The 24,401-nt window shown below is 47.3% G+C and overlaps 1 protein-coding gene across 16 annotated transcripts in view; it reads left to right on the top strand.

Annotated features, from left to right (window-relative positions):
- KIF1B (kinesin family member 1B) overlaps window positions 1-24,401 on the top strand; it is a 1,461,559-nt gene that overhangs the window by 1,309,636 nt on the left and 127,522 nt on the right. For all 16 annotated transcript variants that reach the window (XM_085609808.1, XM_085609814.1, XM_085609823.1 and 13 more), the window contains one exon: window positions 11,824-11,895. In XM_085609808.1, the coding sequence (XP_085465934.1) occupies window positions 11,824-11,895 (72 nt within the window). The remainder of the gene's footprint in view (window positions 1-11,823; window positions 11,896-24,401) is intronic.

A 24,401-nucleotide genomic window follows, 5' to 3' on the forward strand; every position in this document is an offset into this window, starting at 1 on the left:
CTAGCAGGTATCCCAGCCCCCCAGATTAGTATAAGAGTGGGAGTTGGGCCTCAAGACTTTAGATTATCCTGAACCTGCAAAACTGAACAGAAACTCTGGACCTTCGACATTCGACGAAAGAAGAAGACTGAAGAATCTCCCTTGTAGCCAAGGAGTGGCTACCCTGTGCAAACAGGCACCATCAAGAGACTACCCTTTGCTTTGTGAAACGTTCGACGAGGAACCGACTGCAGAGCCCGACCAGAGCCTTGATTTCCAGACTTCTCCGACCCTCATCCACATCTGCAGCAGAGCTGAGATCCGTGGAGGCGACGAGCGACGTGGGACCGGCTACCTGGGAAAAGTGGCTAGTAACTTACAGCGCAGCTTCTGAGGTACCCTCGAAGTTGTGCACCGGGGATTGAGAAGCCCCAACCCCAAGCACCATCTGCACCGAAGACCAGCCCCCCACACTCCCCGAGTCCTGCGTGGGGCCCTTCAGCATTTTCCTGCTTGCCGCGTCTGTCCGGTTGCTTGCCCACTGGCTAGTGGCCTTTGTGACGACGCTCCCTGAAATCTTCTGCGCTGGTTTGGCTCCTCCAGACTGGCTCCCGCTTCTCTGCAAAGAAGAAGCACCCCAGACCTTCCTGGTCTGCACCAGAAGCAAGTCCTTTGTTCTTCGTGGGTTCCGCTTGCCAAGGCTTGGTGAGTCCTAGTCCAACTTCGACGCCGCCGACAGCAAGAGCCTTCGTGGGACAGCTCGCCTCCTGGTCCTGGTCGTCCTCGACGCTTCCTGGTCCTCCTGGCTGCAGCGACAAGCTTCACCTTCACCTGCAACTCTTCACGACATCGCCTGGTTCCTTCCTGGTTCCACGTGGTCACTGGCTAGTGACCTTGACTCTGTCCCTTCTGCTTGCAGGTTTCTCCTCTTCTTGATCCCAGCCTTGGGATCCACCGGACACTCTCCCCTGACTGCCTGTCAGCATCTTTCTTCAGGCATCCATAGGAGTCGACGACGAAAACGACGCATCTTCACCCCTATGCACCCGCAGCCTGTGGGCTAGGTAACTTGGGTACTCCGGTGCTCATCAGGATAGTGACTATCCTAGTGTCTAGTTTTCAAGTCTCAACTTCCTAGCTACTCCGGAAGTGTCCTAAATCTATCTATTTCTAAACTGTAATATTGCTATTGACTTTTACGCATTACGCGTGAGTGTTTCCACTCTGCACACGAATCCCGTGGGCCTCCCACTTCCTAACTAACGCTAGTGTAGTGTAGCCCCAGCGATTCCCTAGGCCTAGGCCTATTCTATTTCCGTGACAGTGGTTCTTATACCACTTATTTAGTATATGGTTTGCGTGGCCCCTAGGGCCTAACTGTATTACTTACCTGTGTGACTTACTGTATGCATTAATAAGACTGTGTTGTACTTACCTCTAAACTCATAAAGAGTGCTGAGGGTTTGCTTAGAATAAATACACTTTATTTTATATATATATCTGTTGTGGTGTCCTTTCATTTGGTATTCAAGGGATTATATATGGTATCACAGCTGGCTTCACAGGCCATTCAGAGTTTAGCCTAAGACTGCTCTTGTCCATGCTACCACTAGGATAGCTGGTCTATAAGGTTGACTTTACAACCAATCACCATAAGGGTATTTGGACTGATATAAGGTGTACACTATAACTAGTGACATCATACATCAGGCCAACTTCTCACAACGCCTTCCATCTGCTCCTGTCTTGTATGCTTTTCTGCCTCCTTTTCTCCTGCCCAGAGTGCTGAAAAAGAACAGGAAAGACTGGCCCAAGTCCTCCTAGTGACTCCGGACTGGGTAAGAAAAGTGTGGTACCCGGAATTTCTGGCCATTAGCATTCGCCAGCCAAATAGGCTTCCCTTTCAGGAGAAGCTTCTGTTGCTGCATCACGGCTGGGTCCTGCACCAAGCCTGCACAATGTACACTAGCATGCTTTGAAATTGAGTGATATTTGATGGCTTGTGATCTTCCTCCCGAAGTGGCTATTGTAATTCTGGCAGCAAGGCATCCCTCCACTAAATGTGTATATTTGGGGTGCTGGGAGCACTTTGTTGCCTGGTGTTCCCTCCCTCATGTTACACTCCCACAAGCAGGTTTGTCAAACTTCCTACGGTTTGGTCTTTCATTGGCCCAGCAAGGCCTTTTAAAGGTTATTTTTCAGCCCTTTCGGCCATTTTACGCTTACCGTAATAGCCATCTCTATTCAAGTCATCTGTTGTGATGTCTTTTTTGAAAGGGCTGATTCACATGTTACCACCAACTTTATTTGGTTATCATTTATCATATGTGCACTCCATTAGAAACTATTCATAGTAGTCTGTTATGCCCGTTAACTATATTTTTTTGACATTTGCCACAGTAAACCATCCTAAATTATTAGAGCGCCTAGAAAATAGGATGGGCTTATCGGGAACTGTACTGAAATGGTTCCACTCCTTCCTAGAGAACAGATCGCAAAGATTCCTGGTAGACAACAAGCTATCCCCACCATCTCCGATTCAAATTGGGGTCCCACAAGGATCAACTCTATCCCCTTCACTATTTAACCTATACATCGAACCATTAACTGAAGTAGTACATAAGGCTAACATTTTGTTTCACCTGTATGCTGACGACACCCAGCTGTATATGAAGATGTAATCTCCGGAAGAGATCAATACTATGATCCATGCACTCCAGAAACCCGTTGAATGGCTTGCCGACAATCATCTTAAGCTCAACGCACAAAAAACTGAATTCCTTCTGATCTCCCCTCCTAAAAGTTGAACCAAGATCACAGAATGGACCAAGATGATCACAGCACTAAACAGTACCCCAACTATAGTTGACTCAACCAAATCCCTGGGTATCACACTGGACAAAGATCTAAACTTGAGAAAACACATCAACACAATGGCAAAAAACGCTCGTTTTCATCTGAATTACCTCCGGAAACTAAAGCCACTCATCGATCCCGGTGATCTGAAATTGGCAGTCCAAGCACCGGTCATATGGAGAATTGAATATGGACGCGCAACTCTATGAGGACTCCCTAACATCTCAACAGCACCCCTAAAAGCTTGTCTCAATGCAGCAACTAGACTAATAACGAGAACAAGAAAATATGACCACATCACTCCTCATTTGAAAGCGCTAAACTGGCTACCATACGAAGCAAGAATATAGCTAAACATTGCTTGTATCACTCACAAGGCAACACACCACAAAACTCCACATTACCGAGCTCAGAAATTTACGCTATCCGGCGGCACTAGACCCTCAAGAGGATCAGAGGATTTTCTACTGAAACCAGCAGTCTGCCATAAAAAAAAAAAACTTACAATAGAGCATTCACAGGAGCAGCACCAAGGATTTGGAATTCGCTCCCACCGAATATCAGAAGATTCACCTACGCTCCTCGATTCAAAAAGGAGACTAAGGCCTTTCTGATAGGTACATTTCTCCCATAACAAACAACAGGGACATCTAAATCATTATGGATATGGGCTGGCAATATGGCAATCCTAACGCAGACGATCAATTTAACTATTGGGAGCAGGAATACTACCCTGCTATGCACAGATCATAGAAACTGTTCACCTCCCGAGTCAAGATACATTCATTATCTGAGCTTGAAGGGCTAGCATCTACTCCTAAGTTGAAGTACGACAAGACAATCTTGAATGTAATCTAATGATTTCTATCATTCCTCATTATATTATTGTGTATGGATAAATATTTGCCAATGTTAGCGGAACACATAGACATGTTATTGACGTGACAAATTGGATATCTGCTGATATTGAAGTGGTTGGAAATATAAAGCGCTCTGACACCCAATACAGGTTCTGGTTCGCGCTATAGAAAACACTAAATAAATAAACTATCATAACAGTGTTCCTCGTCCCAATCACATCTGCTAGACGAGTGAGTGAACTCCAGGCCTTGTGTGTCCTGCAATTAAACTTCGTTCTTTCTGTACAAACTGGTTCTCCTTACAAATGCAGATTTTCTGTTGATGGTGGTTACACCTTTCCATATAGGGCATCACCTTGCCGGTTTTCTATGCTGCACCTCACCCCTCTAATTTAGACTAATGAGGAGGAATGGCTTCACTGACTTGAACCGAGAGGGCTCTTAGTTTTTTTTATGCCTCTCACACCAGACAATACCGGCAAAATAACCAGATTTTCGTTGGCTACTCTGTAGCAAAAAAAGGAAAAAGCAGTGCAGAAGAGAACCTTTTCGTGATTCATTGCTCGAAGAGTAAAGAGCTGCTGTAGGCTAGCTAAGAAACACCCTCTAGAAGGTTTTCATGCTTATTTCACCAGAGTGAAGGCTGCTACCACTGTGCTGGCATGCGTTTGCCAGTCAGACATTTGCCAGGCTGCTACATTGGCATCCCTTCACACGTTCATGAAGCATTACTGCCTAGATAACTAGGTCCGGCAGGACAGGAATTTCACCCCATCTGTCCTGCAGGGTTTCCTGGTCTGAGCCATTCAACAGACCTGCCACCTGAGGAGGTTCTGTTTTAGTGTTTATTCACAAGGTTAAGAATCTGAAGTTCGAATACTCTATCTGAAGGACAAGTTACTTACCTTTGGTAATGCTTTTTCTAGTAGAGTCACCAACCCACTCTCCTCCCTGTTCTGTGGAGTAGTCTTACACGATCCATTAATAAGATCCCACAAATGAAACTTCTGCACACTGCACATCTAATTTCAATGGGCCTGTGACTTACTGCGCAAATGGAGATTAGAAAGAAACTGACGTCAGCGCACAGAGGTGGCAGTCTTATAGTGGCCCTGATGTCACATTCAGAACCAACGGACCCAACTCGAAGCCGCACACCACCACCTGTGGATGTACAATGGATTTGCTATTAAACTTTCTGTATCCAGTCTGGCTTCTGGGGGAAACTTGCACGGTAAGAAATCTGCAGTTTAACAGTCTCTACTAGAAAGGGCGTTACCAAAGGTATGTAGCTTGTTTGTTACTTGTGCCAAAGCTTCAGTGTAACAGTTGCAGAAGGATTGCCTTGTTGCACCACTAGGTGGCATGCTATAAGGTTGAAAATGTGTAAGAACCTACGGTGACTTTATCTTTTACATAAACAGACAGAACGTGTTGTCTTTAGGTAGGCATCAGTTTAATAATGTCTTTTTAGAACGATATGTTCGAGGCATGTGAGCTGTAGATCACATGCTATGCATAAGATCGCCATCTAGTGTTGGGTCCGGATGTTTGCACTTTGTTTTTCTTGGAAGAAGTTTTCCTAGTCACGAGGTAGGGGACTCCTCCTTTTGGTGATAATTCGTATGGTCATCGACTCCATCTTCAGATTGTTTTTTTCCGCCATCCGGTTGTCGCATTCTGCCTTCCCAGGCCCTACTTTTACTCCCTTCTGAAGATAGTCAGTACGTACTCAGAGGTCGGTTATGTTCACAGAGTTGGTACCTCTGTAGCCGTTTATTGAAATGAAGGAAAAAGGAACACAGGTGATGAAGAAAATATAGCCTGGGTTAGGAGGCTGTCCTGAAGAAAGTTCGACAGGGTATAATGGGTTCGATGAGCGCTTCCAACAGGTTCCGCTCTTCTTCGCACAGCGTCCCTCCGGCTCTGGTGTTGACTCTCTGCTTGCCTTGGCGTTCCCAGGGAAACAAGAAAACACAACACAGCCACCGGTCAGTACACAGCTTGCTTTCGGGGGGCTATGGTGCTGACCCTCCACCTAAACGGACTATCACCAGGGTTTGTGAGGGACTGGGGGGGGGGGGGGGGGTGAAGGAAAAGAAGGTTCTAAATGGTTCCCGTCTTAGGCCGTCCTCCCTGTTCTCCCCTCTTGGTTAGCCGTCCTCCCTGCTCTCCCCTCCCGGTTAGCCGTTTGAAATAGTGCAGGAAAGGCACTGACCTGAAGCTACGGTCCTCCAGGACCGTAGCGTGGGGTGTCTCGGCGTCCTGGTTCTCCTGGGGACGTCTGGACACAAAACCGATGCAAGTTGGGGGCCCCTTGTCCTTCGTCTCCTGCTCTCCTCTGCTCTGCTGATCCCTTTCTCCACCTTGCTCTCCCGATCGCCTCCAGTCTTGATCCTCCGATGTTTCGCTGTCCTCCGCTGTCTCCTTTGATCCTTGGACGCCGTCTCCCTACTCGCGCTCCTCTCTTGTTCCGGCGCGCGACGTCGTCGCTGCGTCGGCCGGCGGCGTGACTAGACTGCTGACCTGCTCCTCAGATCGGGGCGCCGCCATCTTGGGAAATGCGGAAGTCGCGTCTTCCGTGTTGCCCCGCTTACACGGGTTTGGATGTATCTCGCTGCGCTCCGGTTCGACGTCGATCCTTCATTCCTTCTCGGCGCGTATTTCATTCGCACTCGACGGTATTGTTTCCGTTCGCGTTCACCTTTCTTTGCGGATCATAATTCCTGAAGACTTCGATCGGAGAGCTGGTGGTAGGCCATTCGGGCCTAGCCCCTGGCCCAACTCGCAGTCGATGGAACGAACTCCCTTCAAGTTCTGTCCTCAGTGCCACGCGATATATCCGCGAACCAACTCACACGAGGTGTGCAATCTGTGCGTGTCACCCGACCACAGAGAAGATCACTGCGACGCGTGCTGTGCTTTCCGCTCCAAGAAGACTCGCGAGAAGACTCTTCGCGATCCTCGGGCCCGACGACGCGATATGCAGAGACAACAAGCAGGCTCCATTCCAGACCTCTTTGGACCTCATACCAAATCAGGATTCAAGCCAAAGACTTCAGAGCCGAAGAAAATGTCGGGCACCGAACATTCACCGTTGGCACCAAAACAAACTTTCGGCTCCAAAAACCACGGCCAAGATACCCTCTGCGCTGAAGCATTCAGAGCCGAAACACATAGAGACGCCCAAGTCACCAAAAATAAACTTCACTACTAAAAGTGGTTTGGTGTTTTTATTGCACCTTGACAATTTGTTCATTTTTCAACATACACATTCAACATTTAAATCATTTCAAAACAAAGAAGAACAATCAAATAGAAAGATTAAACAAAACATTAATAACAACTGTGCACTTAGACATTAGAAAATTACAAACCAATAAACTGGCAGCACAAAAAAAGGCAAAGAATGACCAGTCCTTCAATATTACACAGAACAATGGCGGCACAGATTATTTACAATTCATAAACATTCAACCTGCCAAAGACAGCTAGTCATACATGATCTAAATACAACAGGCTGATTGCCCTGTCTGCACACTGTGGTACTCTTTGGTTCAAAACAAGAATTGTGACTAGCTGAGTCGGGTGGACGCATTTCGGAACCCCTACTTTCTTTAGGGTTTTCCTCAGGACCAGGACTAGATCAAACAATACAACATCATTCCACAGTTTGAGATGGGCGCAATGGAAGTGACGAATGGGTGGTGCCTAAAACCGCTTTTTAAATGGAGAAGTAGACGTCTTCTTTAAGGATCCTGTTAGGGCTCATATCCTTACCCCAAGGGTAGATAAAAAATATAAGCCTGCGCCATCAGATCCAGTGTACATTAAAGGTCAACTACCGTTAGATTCACTGGTAGTTTCTAATGCAAGGAAAAGGGCAAACTCCCAAACTACTGGAGATGCACCACCACCAGATAAAGAATCTAAACTACTAGATGCTTCAGGAAAAAGGATAGCTTCCCAGGCTGGTAATTTCTGGCGTATTTCTAATGCATAGGCCTTGCTAGAACGCTATGACCGCGCACACTGGGATGAAATGGAACAACTAATCCAATATTTCCCTGAGGATCACAAATCAAAGGCACAAGACCTGGTTCTTGAGGGACAGTTAATTTCTAAAACAACCAAATTAGATGCTCCCTAAATGCTGCGGATACAGCTGCCAGATCGGTAAACACCAGCGTTCTTTCAAGATGTCACGCTTGGCTGCCCAAATCAGAATTGATACCAGAAGTTCAAACTGCCACACTAAACACAACCTTTGACAAGAAACTCCTTTTTGGGCCTGTAGTAGACACTTCATTAGATAAAATGAAGAAAGATACTGAAGTAGGTAAATCCATGGGAGCACTTCAGTCTCCGCAAGGCCGTGGTTCCTTTTGGAGATCATTTTACCGAGCAGGATCTAAAACTACCTCGTCAGACAGTGCGTCCACCTACAAGGGCAATAATCAACCCTCAGGTTCCAAGGGTTTCTATCGAGGCAATTACAGATGGAACAACGGCAAGGGCAGAGTTAGAGGTTCCAATACACGAACCTCACCATCCAATACAAAACAGTGACTTGCCCACAGTTCCCCCCGACCACTTAACATCTGTGGGGGGAAGACTGTCACAATTTCTACCAAAGTGGCAGTCCATAACAACAGACAAATGGGTTCCCCAAATTATCCATTCTGGTTACTGCCTGGAGTTCATCAATACTCCTCCAAACATTCCTCCAAAGTCTCACAGACTTCCACCAGATCACCTAAACCTTCTCGAACAGGAAGTACAATCCTTGCTACTAAAACAAGCCATAGAGCCAGTGCCACTTCAACATCAGCGGTCGGGCGTGTACTCCTTTTACTTTCTAAGAAGGACTGCTCCCTCAGACCCATACTAGATCTCAGGGAACTCAACCTTTACATGCAGTCAGACCACTTCCACATGGTAACACTGCAGCAAATACAGCCTTTTACAAAAGGGGCGATTTTCTTTCTGCTCCAGATTTAAAGAACGCCTACTTTCATATTCCAATCCATCCGACTCACTGCAAATTTCTCAGGTTTGTGGTAGCAAGGCAACACTACCAATTCAAAGTCCTTCCATTTGGAGTCACCACTGCCCTCAGAGTCTTTACAAAATGTCTGGTGGTAGTAGCAGCGCATTTCAGAAGACAAAACATACAGGTCTTCCCCTATCTGGACGACTGGCTCATCAAAGCCAGCATACCAACAATGTCGCAAGCACACTTCCGTCCATTCACCTGCTTCACCAGCTAGGGTTTTCAATCAATGTGTTAAAATCACATCTTCTGCCAAACAAAATTCAGGATTACCTAGGAGCCTCTCTCGATACTTAAAGAGCTCTAGCGTTTCCCAATGCAGCCAGAATTCGAAACATTCAGGCACTCTTTCTCTAATTTCAAGCCACTCAATCACTTCCAGCTCGAGTGTTTATGCAACTGCTGGGAATTATGGCATCTTGCATCATGATCGTCCCCCACTTCAGGTTACACATGCGTCCACTTCATGAATGCCTAGCTAGTCAGTGGAACCAGTTCCAAGGTCTATTAACCGATCTAGTGTTGGTAAGTGGCCGTACTTATTGCTGTCTGCAGTGGTGGAACACCCAAAATCTGTCAAAAGGACGGCCGTTCATAGACCCGGTTCCACAGACAGTCTTAACAGCCAACGCACCCCTCACTGGCTGGGGATCTCATCGTCCACAGCACACAGTACAAGGGCTGTGGAGCTCACAGCAAAAGTTGCTCCACATCAATCATTTAGAGCTCATGGCAATCTTTCTAGCTCTCAAAGCCTTTCAAGATCACCTTTCTGTCAAAGCTTTAGTAGTCCGATCCGACAATATGACCGCTATGTATTACATACAAAAACAAGGGGGGGATGCACTCTCTCCAACTGTCCCATTTAGCCCAAGACATCTGGAGGTGGGCGATTCACCACAACATTTATCTCCTAGCGGAACACCTCCCAGGAGTCAACAATCAAATTGCGGATCTCCTCAGCAGGCAAAGGTATCAAACACACGAGTGGGAACTTCATCCTCAAGTTCTCCACCCATACTTCCAAGCCTGGGGAGTCCCTCACATAGATCTGTTTGCAACACCCGAAAACGCAAAATGCCAAAGCTTCGCCTCCAGGTATCCACACCCATTGTCCAAAGGAAATGCTCTATGGATGAATTGGTCAGGGATATTTGCCTACGCTTTTCCACCTCTCCCACTCATTTAATCAGCGTTTCGGAAACTCAGGCAAACTTCCCTCATGCTAATACTAGTGGCTCCAACATGGGCACGTCAACCCTGGTTCACAACCCTGTTGGAACTCTCTCTCGTACCACACCACAAATTACATTAATGCACATTCTCCTCACACAGAGCCATGGAGAAATCAAACACCCAGATCCCAAACGACTGAACCTCGTGATCTGGCTCCTGAAGTCTTAGAGTTTTGTTATCTGAACCTTCCACCAGACTGTATGAACATTATTAAAGAGGCCAGAAAGCCTACCACAAGGGCCTGCTATGCAGCCAAATTGAAGCGTTTTGTTATCTATTGCAATAACAATAACATCAACCCTCTTGATGCTTCTATACAAAGCATACTCTGCTGCCTATTGCATTTTCAGTGGTCAGCATTGGCCTATATGTCCATCAGACAGCAGCCTACCTTCAAAATAGGCAACACTTATCGTTATTTGGAGTGCCTGTCATCAAAGCATTTATGGAAGGGCTAAAAAGAGTTATACCACCAAGACTTCCACCTGACCCAGTGTGGAATCTTAACATTGTCCTCACAAGGTTAATGGGTCCACCTTTTGAACCCATGCACAAATGTGAACTACAGTTCTTCACTTGGAAAACAGCTTTCCTCATTGCAATCGCTTCCTTGAGGAGAGTGGGTGAACTACAGACATTAACCATAGAAGAACCCTTTTTCCAATTACACAAAGATAAGGTAGTTCTTCGTACCAACCTCAAATTCCTACCTTAAGTTGTGTCTGCATTTCACATCAATCCGTCGGTTGAATTACCTGTATTCTTCCCTCAACCTGACTCTGTTGCAGAACGAGCTCTACATACCTTAGATGTCGGAAGGGCTTTTTTGTATTACGCTGAAAGAACAAAATCATTTCGTAAAACCAAACAACTCTTTGTCGCTTTTGCACCACCTCACAAGGGCAACCCTATCTCCAAATCAGGTATTACTAGGTGGATTGTTAAATGTATACAGATTTGTTATGCAAAAGCTAAACGGACTCTAACAATACCCCCTAGAGCACATTCCACTCGTAAACTAGGGGCTACTATGGCTTTTTTAGAGAATATTCCTATTGCTGATATCTGCAAAGCTGCAACATGGTCTACACCACACACATTCACCAAACACTATTGTGTAGATGTGTTAGCGAGACAACAAGCTAATGTGGGCCAAGCAGTACTTAAAACTTAATTCCAGACAACTCCACCACTTACAGGATAGCCACCGCTTCGGGGAGACTGCTGTATAGTCCATGCATAGCATGTGATCTACAGCTCACAAGCCTCGGAACGGAAAAAGCTACTTACCCAGTATGCATCTGTTCTTGGCATTTAGAGCTGTAGAATCTCATGTGCCCACCCACCTCCCAGGGTACCTGTAATTGATGTAGTTCTCTGTTTACTATTCATATTTACGCATGGACATCTCTATTCTTTATTACTACTTCATTCTCTTACCCTCTGTGGAAAACAATCTGAAGATGGAGTAGATGACCATGCGCACTATCACCTAAGGGAGGAGTCCCCTACCTCGTGACTAGGAAAACTTCTTCCAAGAAAAACAAAGTCAAACATCCGGACCCAACACTAGATAGCGATCTTGTGCATAGCATGAGATACTACAGCTCTACATGCCAAGAACAGATGCATACTGGGTAAGTAGCATTTTCCTTTTCTTTTTGGAAAGTTTTTCAGAATCCTACACAGAGACAGACATATTCTGTAAATCAGTTATAGGAAGCTATACGATGAAGAACTAGGATTTTCAAAAAGTAACTTTTCCTTCTTCGAGGTCTCGCAACTTAGAATGACATCATTATAAACATAAACCGTATTTGACATGTGTTCTTTCTGCAGTGCCTGCAACTCCTGATGCATACATTCAACCGTGAGCTTAACCAGGTGTACAACAGCATCAGTGACTGTAAGGTATGTCTACTTGGAATGACGACATGCAGGCTGTATGGGGCAGACAAGGTTTCAAAGAAAATGGATGGGTTGCATCGGGAAATATTGACCTATTGTTGCATCTGAGATTGGAGGCTTTGCTTTTGGGGTTACTGACTGAATTCATCTTGATAAAAAGATGAAGAGGTGTATGAAGAGTTAATACAAGATTGTTGTGATAACTGTAACTGACTTTTGTCAAACATGCTGCAGGTGACTGTATTTGTTCACAGGGAACTAATTTTGAGAAAAAAATGTTTTTTTTTTAATTTCTGCAAGTTTTAATCCTTTGCAATGATCTTATAAGGTGAAAATGTAAAATTAATATAGAATAGGATACAATCCATATACCTAAATCTGAATGAGACAATTAGTTATGGATTCCTCACCTTAGAATTACCCCCAGGCGTCAGACTGGATCCGTAGACTTTTTTTCCTCAGCAGTACCCCTGCACGTCGATAGGTGGCGTCTATCGACTTGGCATTCATCATTGGCGTCGTATCTATTAGACGCCGCCCTCGTGCGCTGACGTCCGTTTTTTCATTTTTCCGGTCCAGCCAGCTAAGACCCGGAGAGAGCGGTACCTCAAGACACTTTTTGACTCCGTTTTTGTGACTTTTGTCGACATCTTTTTTGAGTTGTTCAACTCCTGCTGCGCAAAGGGATGTCCCGCCAGACTGGCTTCAAGGCTTGCAATTCCTGTCACAAATTGATGTCGGTCACGGACCCGCACCTCGTGTGCTTTTGGTGCTTGGGGTACGACCACAACCCGAATTCGTGCTCCGACTGCCGGGCCATGAACCTGAAGTCTTTGCGGGAGCGGTCCCGAAAGCTTCTTGCCGTTCGAGGTCCCGGTGGAGAGGGAGGTCGTGGGACCGGTCGCAGAGCCACCACCACTTGTCATCGAAGTCTTCGTCTTCAGGTAAGTCGAAAAACAAGAAGAATGCGAAGAAGCATTATCGCTCTTTGCATTCTCCCCGCCTGTCGGCAGACGCGGGGACCAGAAGGTAGTCGTCCGGCTCTGCCCGCAGAGCCTGTTGGGTCGGCTCCGGCCTTCCCTCCCTTTCCGGGAGCCGGAGAGACCCCTGCCCAACTATGCCACTTTTACGAAGCCTTGGATTCCATCTTTGGGCATCCAGACTCCGCGGGCACGCCCTCGGGCCCTGCGGACTCGGTTGGGGGCTCTAAGCCTTCGATGCTGGTAGCTTTGGCGCTGCAGGGCCCTCAAGGATCCAGGCCTGGTTCCAGATCGGTGCCGGTCGACCTTGTGACAGCACCTCCGGTGCCGAATCCAGTGACGACACCTCCGCCGCTGGTTGTGTCCCCAGCTGGCATCGACCCCAGCCTCCCCCTCGATGAGGACACGGAGCCGGACCGACGTTGCCCGACGTCTGGATCGGCGCCAACCGGTACTTTTGTACCCCTGTTATCTCCCGATGTTTCCTACCGCCCGAGTGGCTACCAGGAGATGGCGAGGAGGGCTGGGATGAGTCTGTGGACCCTCTTGCAGACCAGTTAGAGAAACCGGACTACAGAGAGGAGGTGGGTGATGCCAGTGGTCTGGACACCTCCCCAGACTTTGGCATGCTTTCTCTCCCTACCATAGCTACGGAGAGGGTGCATCTTACACAGTGCTGGTACGTAGGGCAGCCTAGGGCTTAAACCTCGAGCTTCCTATGGTGGCGGTCAGAACTAACCTCCCGACAGAGGTGCTTCAGCCGGTCCCAGCCTCTTCGGAGCCCCTGCTGCCATTCAATGAGGCCCTCACGGACATTCTTTTGGGCACTTGGTCCAAGCACAGCACAGGGGCTACTGTGGATAGGATGATTGCCAGACACCACTGCCTGGCCCCGGGCAACCCCATTTTCTATGATTATATTAGTTATGGATTCCTCACCGCCCCACCCGTCCTGCGAACTGACTTCTAGGGTAAGGGACTCCCTTTCAGGGCCCTACTTTTGTGCACCAGTGGTCAGTGTCTTGCATGGCTCTGCGCTTCCGGCGTGGAATGCCGTGTAAGGAACTGATGTTAGCGCCGTAGGGCGGCGTCTAAGTAGATACCGCAACGTCATTCCGGCAACCACTCGGAGTCGCAGCCCTGCACACCATCCCTGATCCAACCCCCCCAAGTTACCCCCCTCCTCCCCCCCAGTTGGTTCTGTATAAATAACACTTGCATGCTACCCACAACTGCGGCGGAGTTTCTCTGATGAGATCCTAACAACCAAGAGCACCACTACAGATTCAATACACGCTCCGCAGCCAGGGCGACTGACTCCGGATTCTGGGGCTCACGGTTCGATCCCCGGCGCCGGCGGCAGATTAGCTCAGCACCATGTGACTCTGGGCATTAGCTTGCTTAATCTTCCCAATGGCCCCCAGCGCCTAGAGACCCTTACGGGTGAGTGTTCGCGCTTTACAAATGTGGATATTATTACACTCAAGTACACTTATGCCACGTATGGAAGACAATACACACCCAAACACTCACAACACCCACTTGATCACCATACTGGCAGTTTAATGTAATTGATAGACGAATAACTGCAAATGTTGTTGTTAATGCATGTATACTATGTCTGCATCAGAAAAAATCAATAAAAAGGTTTACAAAAAAAGTCATTCCAGCGACAACGACGAACGCGGAGTCGACTGACGCCACCTATCGACGTGCAGGGGTACGGCTGAGGAAAAAAATTCTCCGGGTTACAGTCTGAGACCTGGGGGTAATTCTAAGGTGAGGAATCCATCACTTATATATGCCCCTTACAGATATATCGTTACCGAAGGTAAGTAACTTGTTCATTAGTTAAATAATTGCAATATTACTTGATGTTGTGAAGAAGGTAGCCCGAAGAGAATACTGATTTTTACTTGCTTCAGCTGAAATGAGTAATCTATTTATTCATTATTTCAATATTTTTTATCAAAAACACACACACATCAAAATGTATTTACAATGCATTAGCTGTAATTGGAAAATCACTGACAATTGTGACCCCCAGTGAAGTGGCCATAACCAACTTGCATTAAAACATAAAGTGACTGTATTTCTTTTTTTAAAACAGGTTATTGGAAAAAAGGATGTCTTTTGCAATTATGATTCACTATTACTGATCAAGGACCAGATTATTTTCTAGTGCTTTTAAAACTATCCTTAATGGTTGCTGACGACGTTTCGACCCAACTGAGGATATGAGAGTCTCTTCAGGACTGGGAATTCCTGGGGACTGCAAAGCATTAATTGGCAGTAGTAGAGTATTTGGGTGGTGTGTGAGGGCTACTTAAAAGGAGCATATTTAAAGCTGCTTACCTAGGGGCACTTAAGCTTCTGTAGCAAGCGCCGATTCGACATCAGCATGAGTCTTCTTATTAACCATTTCTTTCATTAGTTCAGGCAATCCAGGGTAGGTTCATACCTAGAAAGTGGATCGAGGCAATTTAACCAACCTATCCAGTCGAAGTGAATTAATAAACATGGTGACTGGGAGGGTTTAGAGACTCACCATGTAAATGGAATTTAAAGTTCTAGCCGTGATCACCAATAGATGAGAACCGAGTCTATGGTTCTCAATGAGGTCCTAAGGACAGGAGCGTCCGATGTGACTTTAAATAGAGGACCCAACCGTGCTAAGTGCCGTGATAAGTAACTAACCGCAATTTGGGCGATTGAACGACTCGTGACCGGGCTTGATCTAAGAAGTCATAATCTCAGCGATTAGCAATTGGAATAGGAAAGGAAGCTGTAGTTACTCAGCCAATAGTCTTTACTTACTAGGATAAAGAAGCTGTTGGAAAATTCCAATCGGCGGAGCCTCGGGAGATTCACTACTCCGCCTGTCTTTCAGGCTCTGTGGCTCCATACTAGTAGAAATAAGAGGAGCGCGCCTCTTACAGACTGTATGCATAGGCGCGAGGGGACGTATCCTGGGGAATATTGGCGGCCATCTTGAAGGGGAGGATGTGGCCAAGGAACATCTATGTACTGTTGTGAATTCTCGTTTATCTATTTCATTTCTACTTAGGTTAGCCATTCAGCCTAATAACATACTCTTATTGTACTAAATCTCGGCAATCTTGTAGTACATACTGGACTTTCAAAATGTGGTCTGGTTAGATGGATTCGATGTGGCAGCTATCTTCAAAGTGATAGTCTGTCAATTATTAATACATTTCCTATTACATCAGCTCATCCCCGTGCGGGGCTGGTTCAGGTAACTTAGGGGGATACTGAAGGAGCAAGTATCATATTTCATCAAACCTTTTCGTCCTACACATAATACCACATCAATGCCAATTTAGGTCATGTTACAAAGTATAAGCAAAATACAAGATTTCATGTATGACAGCCACAGGATTGTGTGGTCAGTTTAAAAGTAACTAGAATGCAGAGACAGTTGAACAATAATTCATACCTTATAGGAGTACATTTGACATGTATCAATACTGATGATCTATCAACATACACACTAGGATTCACCTAGTGTATCTACATCTATGAATGAACCTCCAGAAACACTTCTTCTCTACTTAAGGCAGAGCATGTACCTAATTAAGACTTATAAACTCGCGTCATTCTTCTAAAATGTTTAGCCCCTGTCGTATTGAGTTACATTTGTCCATCCATTTACATTCTAGACTCTAAAATCAAGGATAGGTCACCGCCTCTATGAGGGATTTTGACTTTTTCAATGATCTGCCAACACGGTTCGTCGTCTGTATGAATTTTTTCTGTGTAGTGTTGTACTAATGAAGCTTTTTCTGCTAGACATCGTATTCGACTCCTGTGCTGTCCTTTTCGTGCCTTCACTGATTGTGATGTCTGACCTATGTATATCAGGTTGCACTGCCACCATATACAGTAAATTACATGTGAGATGGAACAATTTGTATGATTCTGTAGAGTCATCTTAATATCTCCATGTACAAATTCCTTTGTGTTACTTGTGTACAGGTGACTGTATTAGCAGCAGTTTAGGTTAGTTGGAAATGGTGCCCATCTGCATATGCAGGGGTCATTTGTTGTATTTAGTATTAGATTTGTTGTACCACATAGAGCTTAGCTTTTATCTCAAACCTCTACACCACACCTGTACTGGAGAGCGTCCCTGATTTTTCGCTTCTACGTCAGTCTGAGCTCGTATGATGTCACACCCGAATTAGCCCGAGGACACACCTGACTTGCTGCAGCCTGAACAAAATTCTGTATATTCCCCTTTTGATACTGACTGTGATAATGATTATGACTTGGGTGATGAGTTTGCTCAGCTCTACCAAGAGGACAGTTGTTATGAGGACTTACAAGAGACTAGTGGCCTCAATACCTCCCCGAAGATGACTCTTTTTCTCCTCCTGGACCGGCTACAGAGGAGCCCGCTTTCTACGATATGATGATGCAGAGGGCGGTCCAAGTACTTGACCTCCAGCTTCCCCACCTTGGAGGTTAAAACAAATGTCTTAATGGAGGTCCTCCAATCAGGACAAACTTATTCAGAGCCCCTTCTTCCCTTTAATGAGGCACTGACAGATGCCTTATTGGGGGCGTTGGGCAAATCTTTCTCTGTTGCCCCCAGTCAGTAGACAAATTGCCAGGCGCAATCGCCCTGCTCAGGGTGACCCGGTTTTTCTTACGCAGTACCCCTTGTCAGAAAGCCTAGTGGTGCAAACTTCCACCTGCCACTTCAATCCTAAACACATTTCCCACCACTCACCCTGAAGGGGAATGTATGTGAATTTTTGGCATACATGACTTACTTGTTCCAACTAGGCCCTCCAATATGAAAACACCTGCAGTTTGCTGGGACGATACTCACACGCTTTTTGGGATTTGGTGGCACAGGTCCCCATTGTTGTGCTCCAAGACCTACGCCCTCTACTTTCTCAGGCGATCCAAGATGGTTGTGATGCTTCCAGGTTCCCGATTCGATGTGCCTTGGACACCACTGATTCCATTTGCCAGGCCATAGGCACCAGCATTGCCATTTGCTGGCATGCGTGGTTGCGATTGACTGGATTCCTGGGCGATATCCAGTCTGCCTTAATGGACATGCCCTTTGATGGGACTCGCCTATTTGGGGAGACAGCTGTTTAAGCGCTCGAGCACTTGGAGGAGTGCAGGGCTACCGCTTGTTGTTTGAGTCTTTTCGCACAGCCTTGCCAACCACAGTAGTTACAGGTGCTTTTGTGACTTTGGCAGAGGAGTCCCGTACCACCAACCTGTCCAGCTTTACAGGGAACCTAGTTTTTTCACAGTAGAGGCCATGATGCCTTCTGCTTGTGCAGCCGTGGTCAGCGTGCCACCCAGCCCTCTGCCCACTACTGCAGCCCCACTTGCCAAACCTCTTTAGTGTGCTCTAGCAGGGGCACAGCCATCTGGTGGGAGGCAGAATCTATCAATTCTTGCCAGGCTGGCAGGCAATCACGTCGGACAGGTGGGTCCCACAGATCATTTGCTAGGGGTTCACCTTGCCCTTTCTCTCTTTTCTGCCGTACCTTCCACCGTCCCCTCAGCAACTGACTGAGGACCATATCTCCATTTTGTGGCAGCACTTTAAAGCCCTTTGGGCTGCAAGGGCCATTGAAAGGTTGCTGGTACCAGAAATAGGGCAGGGTTGTTATTCCTGCTACTTTGTAGTGCCCAAGGACCGAGATCTTTGGTCTATCCTAGATCTCTGTCCTCTCAACACCTTCCTCTACAAGGAGAAATTGATAATGCTCACCCTGGTCTTTTCTGTCCTCAACCCTGGAGACTGGATGGTAGCCAAGAAAGGACCTCTAGAATGCCCGTTTACATATTCCCATCCTGCCAGTCCATCGACACTACATGCAGTTTATGGTGGGGGAGGAGCTTTTTTAATTTTTCTGTTCTCCCCTCTGGTCTTACCGGCGCGTCTCGGTTGATCAAGAAAGAGATGGTAGTGGCGGCACATTCAAAGGTCAGGGGGGCTAGTGTTCCCCTACCTCAATTACTGGTTGTTGACGGTGGGCTTGCCCCAGACAGTCACCAACCACCTCCAGACCACAGTATACTTCCTATTATCTTTGGTGTTCCCGATCAACATGTCAAAGTCACACCTGACTCCTTCTCAGACACTCCCCTTCATTGGAGCCATTTGGAACATGGTTGGGTTTCGGGTTTCTCCCCCAGAAAAGTGAGTCCATGACATTCAGGCTGTGATTCCAATCTTTCAGCCTCGGTCCTGGATTTCTGTGAGGTCGACTCTGAGACTGATGGCCTTCTGTACCCTGCTGATTTTGCTTGCCAGGCGGCATATGCAGGCTTTGCAGTGGGATATGTAGTTCCAGTGGGCTCAACATCAAGGGGACTGCTTTTACTGTGTTCAGACTTTGGAGACTGCCAAAGATCTGCAGTGGTGGTTACTGGACCACGATTGGAACAGTGGCAGACCCCTCTCTCTTCCCCACCCACAGCTGACAGTGGTGACTGATGCATCGTTTCTGGATTGGGGCAACCACCTGGGAAAGGTGGAGATCAAAGGATTGTAGTCTTCAGCCAAGTCCTGGAATGGGGAGAACCTTGGCTCAATCTGTTCGTCACTATCGAGAACATGCAATGTCAGATGTATGCGTATTGGAGTCTCCAGCACGTCTCTTGTTTGGAGACGTGTTCCACTTCATGTGGAACACAGGACTCCTTTATGCCTTCCGGTGATACCTCACCTGCCCCGAGTTCTGAAGAGGATCAGGACAGACCGGGCACATTCATCGTAGTGACTCCAGATTGGACAGAGAGAGTATGGTATCCAGAACTCCTGAGCTTGAGCATATCGCTGCCCCTCCAGGAGCACATGCTATTGCAGCAACAGGGCAGGGTTCTGCACCCGGGCATTGGCAGTCTCTACCTTTATCCTTGGAGATTGAGCAGCGACAGCTGAACACCTTCAACATTCCTCCAGAGGTGGCCTATGTCATCTTGGCAGCCAGGCATCCCTCGACAAAAACTGTATACGCCTGTCATTGGGACAAATTTGTGTCTTGGTATGGCACAAGCCAGATTGACCACCACCAGGCCAAGTTATCTGACATTCTTTCTCTTGCCCAGCAAGGCTTTGCTTTGGGCACAATTAAGGATTAACTTTTGAACCACTTACAGTTGCCTAATCAGCTCTTTGTTTGACTGCATGCTTATTCTGTCAGTGCCAAAGCTGCTACAACTGCATTGTCATGTAGAGTCCCAGTCCTAGACATTAGCCAGGCAGCTACATGAGCATCCCTCCATAGATTCACAAGGCATTATTGCCTGGACAGTTAGGTTTGTCCGGAGGGGCATTTTGCCAGCTCGGTCCTGCAGGGCCTTCTGGTCTGAGTCCTTTCACAGACACCTCTGAATAGGAATTGCTCTAGTATCTATTCAGAAGATGAGGAGTCTGCGGCTAGAAGTCTCTAGAAGTCTCCAAGCGAACCTGCAGAAAACTGGAAAAAAACTGGATCCGTGAACAAACACTGGAAAGCTTCACAGCTCACAAGAACGCCACCCGCAGACACCACCACCTCATCAGATCCGCCAAAAGGACCCCTTTCAAAGACCGCCTAGACAACAATGCACACAACAGCAAAGAGCTCTTCAACATTGTGAAGGAACTCTCCAATCCCAGCTCCAACTCATCTCACGACATCCCACCAACTGGCCAACTTCTTCCATCGCAAGATCGCAGACATCCATGACAGCTTCGACGCCGTCACCATCCCGGCAACCACTGAAACCCCCACTCCCACGACCACCACCCGCACCAACCCTCGGCTCGCCTGGACCAACATCACCGACGACGACACCGTCAAGATCATGAACACCATCAACTCCGGATCCCCGGAAGAACCCTGCCCACACCACATCTACAACAAAGCCATCAGCACCATCGCACCTCACCTCCAGAAAACCATCAACATCTCCTTCGAGACAGCGACCTTCCCGGAGAGCTGGAAGCACGCAGAGATCAACGCCTTACTCAAGAAACCCAAGGCGGACCCAAAGGACCTGAAGAACTTCCGACCCATCTCCCTTCTCCCGTTCCCAGCGAAGGTCATCGAAAAGGGCGTCAACAAACAACTGACCAGCTTCTTCAAGGAGAACAGCATCCTGGACCTGTCCCAGTCCGTGTTCCGCAGCAACCACAGCACCGGAACTGCCCTCATCGCCGCCACTGATGACATCAGAACCCTGCTCGACAACGGAGAAGCCGCAGCCCTCATCCTCCTGGATCTGTCAGCGGCCTTCTACGCGGTCTGCCACCGCACACTACAAACACGCCTCTACAACGCCGGAATCCAAGAAAAGGCCCTGGACTGGATCACCTCCTTCCTCTCCGGCAGAACACAGAGCGTCCGCCTCCCCCTTCCGCTCCGAAGCACCCAAGATCATCTGCGGGTCCCCCAAGGCTCATCCCTCAGCCCAACGCTGTTCAACGTCTACATGGCACCGCTCGCCCACATCGCACGACCTCAACATCATCTCCTACGCCGACGACACCCAGCTGATCCTCTCCCTCACCAAAGACCCCCCACACCGCCAAATCCAACCTCCACGAAGAAATGAAGGCCGTCGCCGACTGGATGAGAAACAGCCGACTAAAGCTGAACTCGGACTAGACGGAGGTCCTCATCCTCGGATCCACCCCCTCGGCTTGGGACGATTCCTGGTGGCCGACCGCACTAGGAGCACCCCCTACACCCACCGACCACGCATGCAACCTAGGGGTCATCCTCGACTCCACCCTCTCCATGACGAAGCAGGTCAACGCCATCTCCTCCTCCTGCTTCAACACCCTCCACATGCTTTGCAGGATCTTCAAGTGGATCCCCACCGAAACAAGAAAGATGGTCACCCAGGCCCTCGTCAGCAGTAGACTGGACTACGGAAATGCACTCTACGCAGGAGCCCCGGCCAAGCTCCTGAAACGGCTCCAACGCATCCAGAACGCATCCGCACGCCTGATCCTCGACATCCCTCGCCGCAGCCACATCACACCCCACTTGAGAGACCTACACTGGCTCCCCATCAACAAGAGGATAACCTTCAAACTCCTCACCCACAAGGCACTCCACAACACCGGACCAGCGTACCTCAACAGCCGACTCAGCCTCTACACCCCCACCCGCCAGCTCTGCTCTGCTCCGCTCCGCTGACCGCGCCCTAGCCACAGTTCCCCGCATCCGAAGACTGACCGCCGGTGGCAGATCATTCTCCCACCTCGCCACAAAAACATGGAACACCCTCCCCATCTGCCTACGGCAGACGGAAGACCTAACCTTCAGGAGACTCCTCAAGACCTGGCTCTTCGAACAGTAGCAGCTCCCCCCCCCCCCCCCCCCCCAGCGCCTTGAGACCCTCACGGGTATGTAGTGCGCTCTATAAATGTCATGATTGATTGATTAATTGATTATTAGAAGAGCAAGTTACTCCAGATGGGAGTCCCTGGTATATAAATAAAAAGCAATGCTTAAATCAATACATGGCAGAAAAAAGGCCTAGGCCCATTTCAGTTTTGTAACCCATAATTCTCGGTTTGTAAAAGAGACCAACAATCATCCTTGAGCCAATCAGGACCCTTCACACTCCAGAACACTCCTGAGAGAACTTTGGACCCCCAGATTTTCTACTGCACGTTGTGCTAGGGAGTCTTATCTGAGCTCTGCTCAGTTTTCTCTTGTTAATTAGTGATTTTGAACAGTATTCTTAGCTTTCATCTCAGATTTCAACTGCAGGATTCATCTTCAGTGTTGGTTGGTGATCACTCTGACTTTATTATGTCTCTGTCTCCCTCACAGGAGGGGCCTCCTCTTGCAGTTGCAGGGGTAGGTTCTGTAGCCTCACCTCCACAGCCTGCATCTACGTGCCTGGAGTTTGAATGGGGCAACCTGAGTTCCTTTTTACTTCCCCCTGAAGTGGTGGATGTTATTTTATCTTCCAGCAGACACTTCAACAAATCTGTTTATGCTGGCAGATAAACTAAATTGTTAAATGGTGTGATGATGATTCATTAGACCCTTTAAGAACTCTGATATTTTACATTTTACCCTCTCTTTAGCCCAGCAGGGCTGTGCAATTGTCCCAGTTAAGGGTTATTTATCAGCCCTTTCGGCTTTAATCTGTTTGCTAGATCAACTTTCCCTATTTACATTTCCTGTAGTTTTGAGATTAATTTAAGGGGCTTACGAATAAATATTCTCACACTCCCTTTATCCTGCATCAGTGGGTTTTTTATTTGGTTCTGGCGTATCAGATGTGTTCCCAATTTGAACCCCTTCACAGTTGTCTTTGCGACTGTTGACATTTTAAACGATTTCTTCTTATTGCCATCACATCTTCAAGTCGAGATAGTGAGCTTCAAGCATTAAGTGTAAAACCTCCTTTCACCACATTATTTCCTGACAAGTTAGTTTTGAGAACCAGGGCTACATTCCTGCCAAAAGTGGTCACTCTCTTCCATTTGGGTCAGTCCATTAAACTTTCCATATTTTATCCTCCTCCAAATCCAACCAAGTAGGAGGAAAGACTTCAATGTTTGGACCCCAAAAGAGCTGTTTTAGTTCCTACGTGGACAGGACACGTGAATTCCGACTGGAGGACCAACTATTTGTGGGGTACATTGGGAAAATGAAAGCAAAGGCAGTACCATGATGGATTATCCTCTGCATCAAGATCTGCTACAGAATGGCACACAGGAGCCTCCTGAAGCTATTTGTGCTCACTCTACTAGAGCTAAATTTGCTACCATGTCCTTGGCTAGAGGAGTCCCTGTGGCAGATATTTGTAAAGCGGCGACTTGGGCTTCTCTTCACACTTTTTCAAAAAAATATTATTTGGATTCCAAAGTGAGGAGGGACAGTCATTTCACACTTTCTATTTTACAGGATTTTTTGGTTTAAACAGACATGCACCCACTTCCAGGTGTGGGACAACTTGGCATCAGCAATCTAGTCAAAAGGTGAGTAATATGTAGGTAGTAGTATCCCTCAGAAGAACAAGTTACCTGCCTTCATTAACGCTTTTTCTGGTCTTGACCCTGCTGTAATGGAAACCGTTCCGCTCGCACTGCCAAAGCAGGTCCTTCCTGAACCGGAACTCAAGCAAACCAGGACTGGTTTCGCCCTAGTTAAAACTCATAAGCCAAGTTTAGCTCGGTTATAGTGACAGTGTGCCACTGGGTCCCATGCACACCCATCACACTTAGGGCGACAGACTAAAATATACAAAAAGTGATGGATGGAGTGTTTGAATTAAGCATGCCACCAATCGCCTTTTTGTAAAGATTTGTATCAGAACAGACACACTAAAGTATACAAAAAGTGATGGATGGGATGCTTTAATTAGGCTCTCCATCTGTAATTGTTTCGAGCACTATTGTGTGTCTGTTCTGATTCAAGCGTGTGAATCTGAAGGATCCAGTGCTGCAGAAGAAATAAGTTACTATAGTAACTATAGTTCTTTTGCATCCCACCACTGCTCATTTCCCTTTGTGTACTTCCA

The sequence above is a fragment of the Triturus cristatus genome, chromosome 1_2 (assembly GCF_964204655.1).
Source record: "Triturus cristatus chromosome 1_2, aTriCri1.1, whole genome shotgun sequence".
NCBI lineage: Eukaryota > Metazoa > Chordata > Amphibia > Caudata > Salamandridae > Triturus > Triturus cristatus.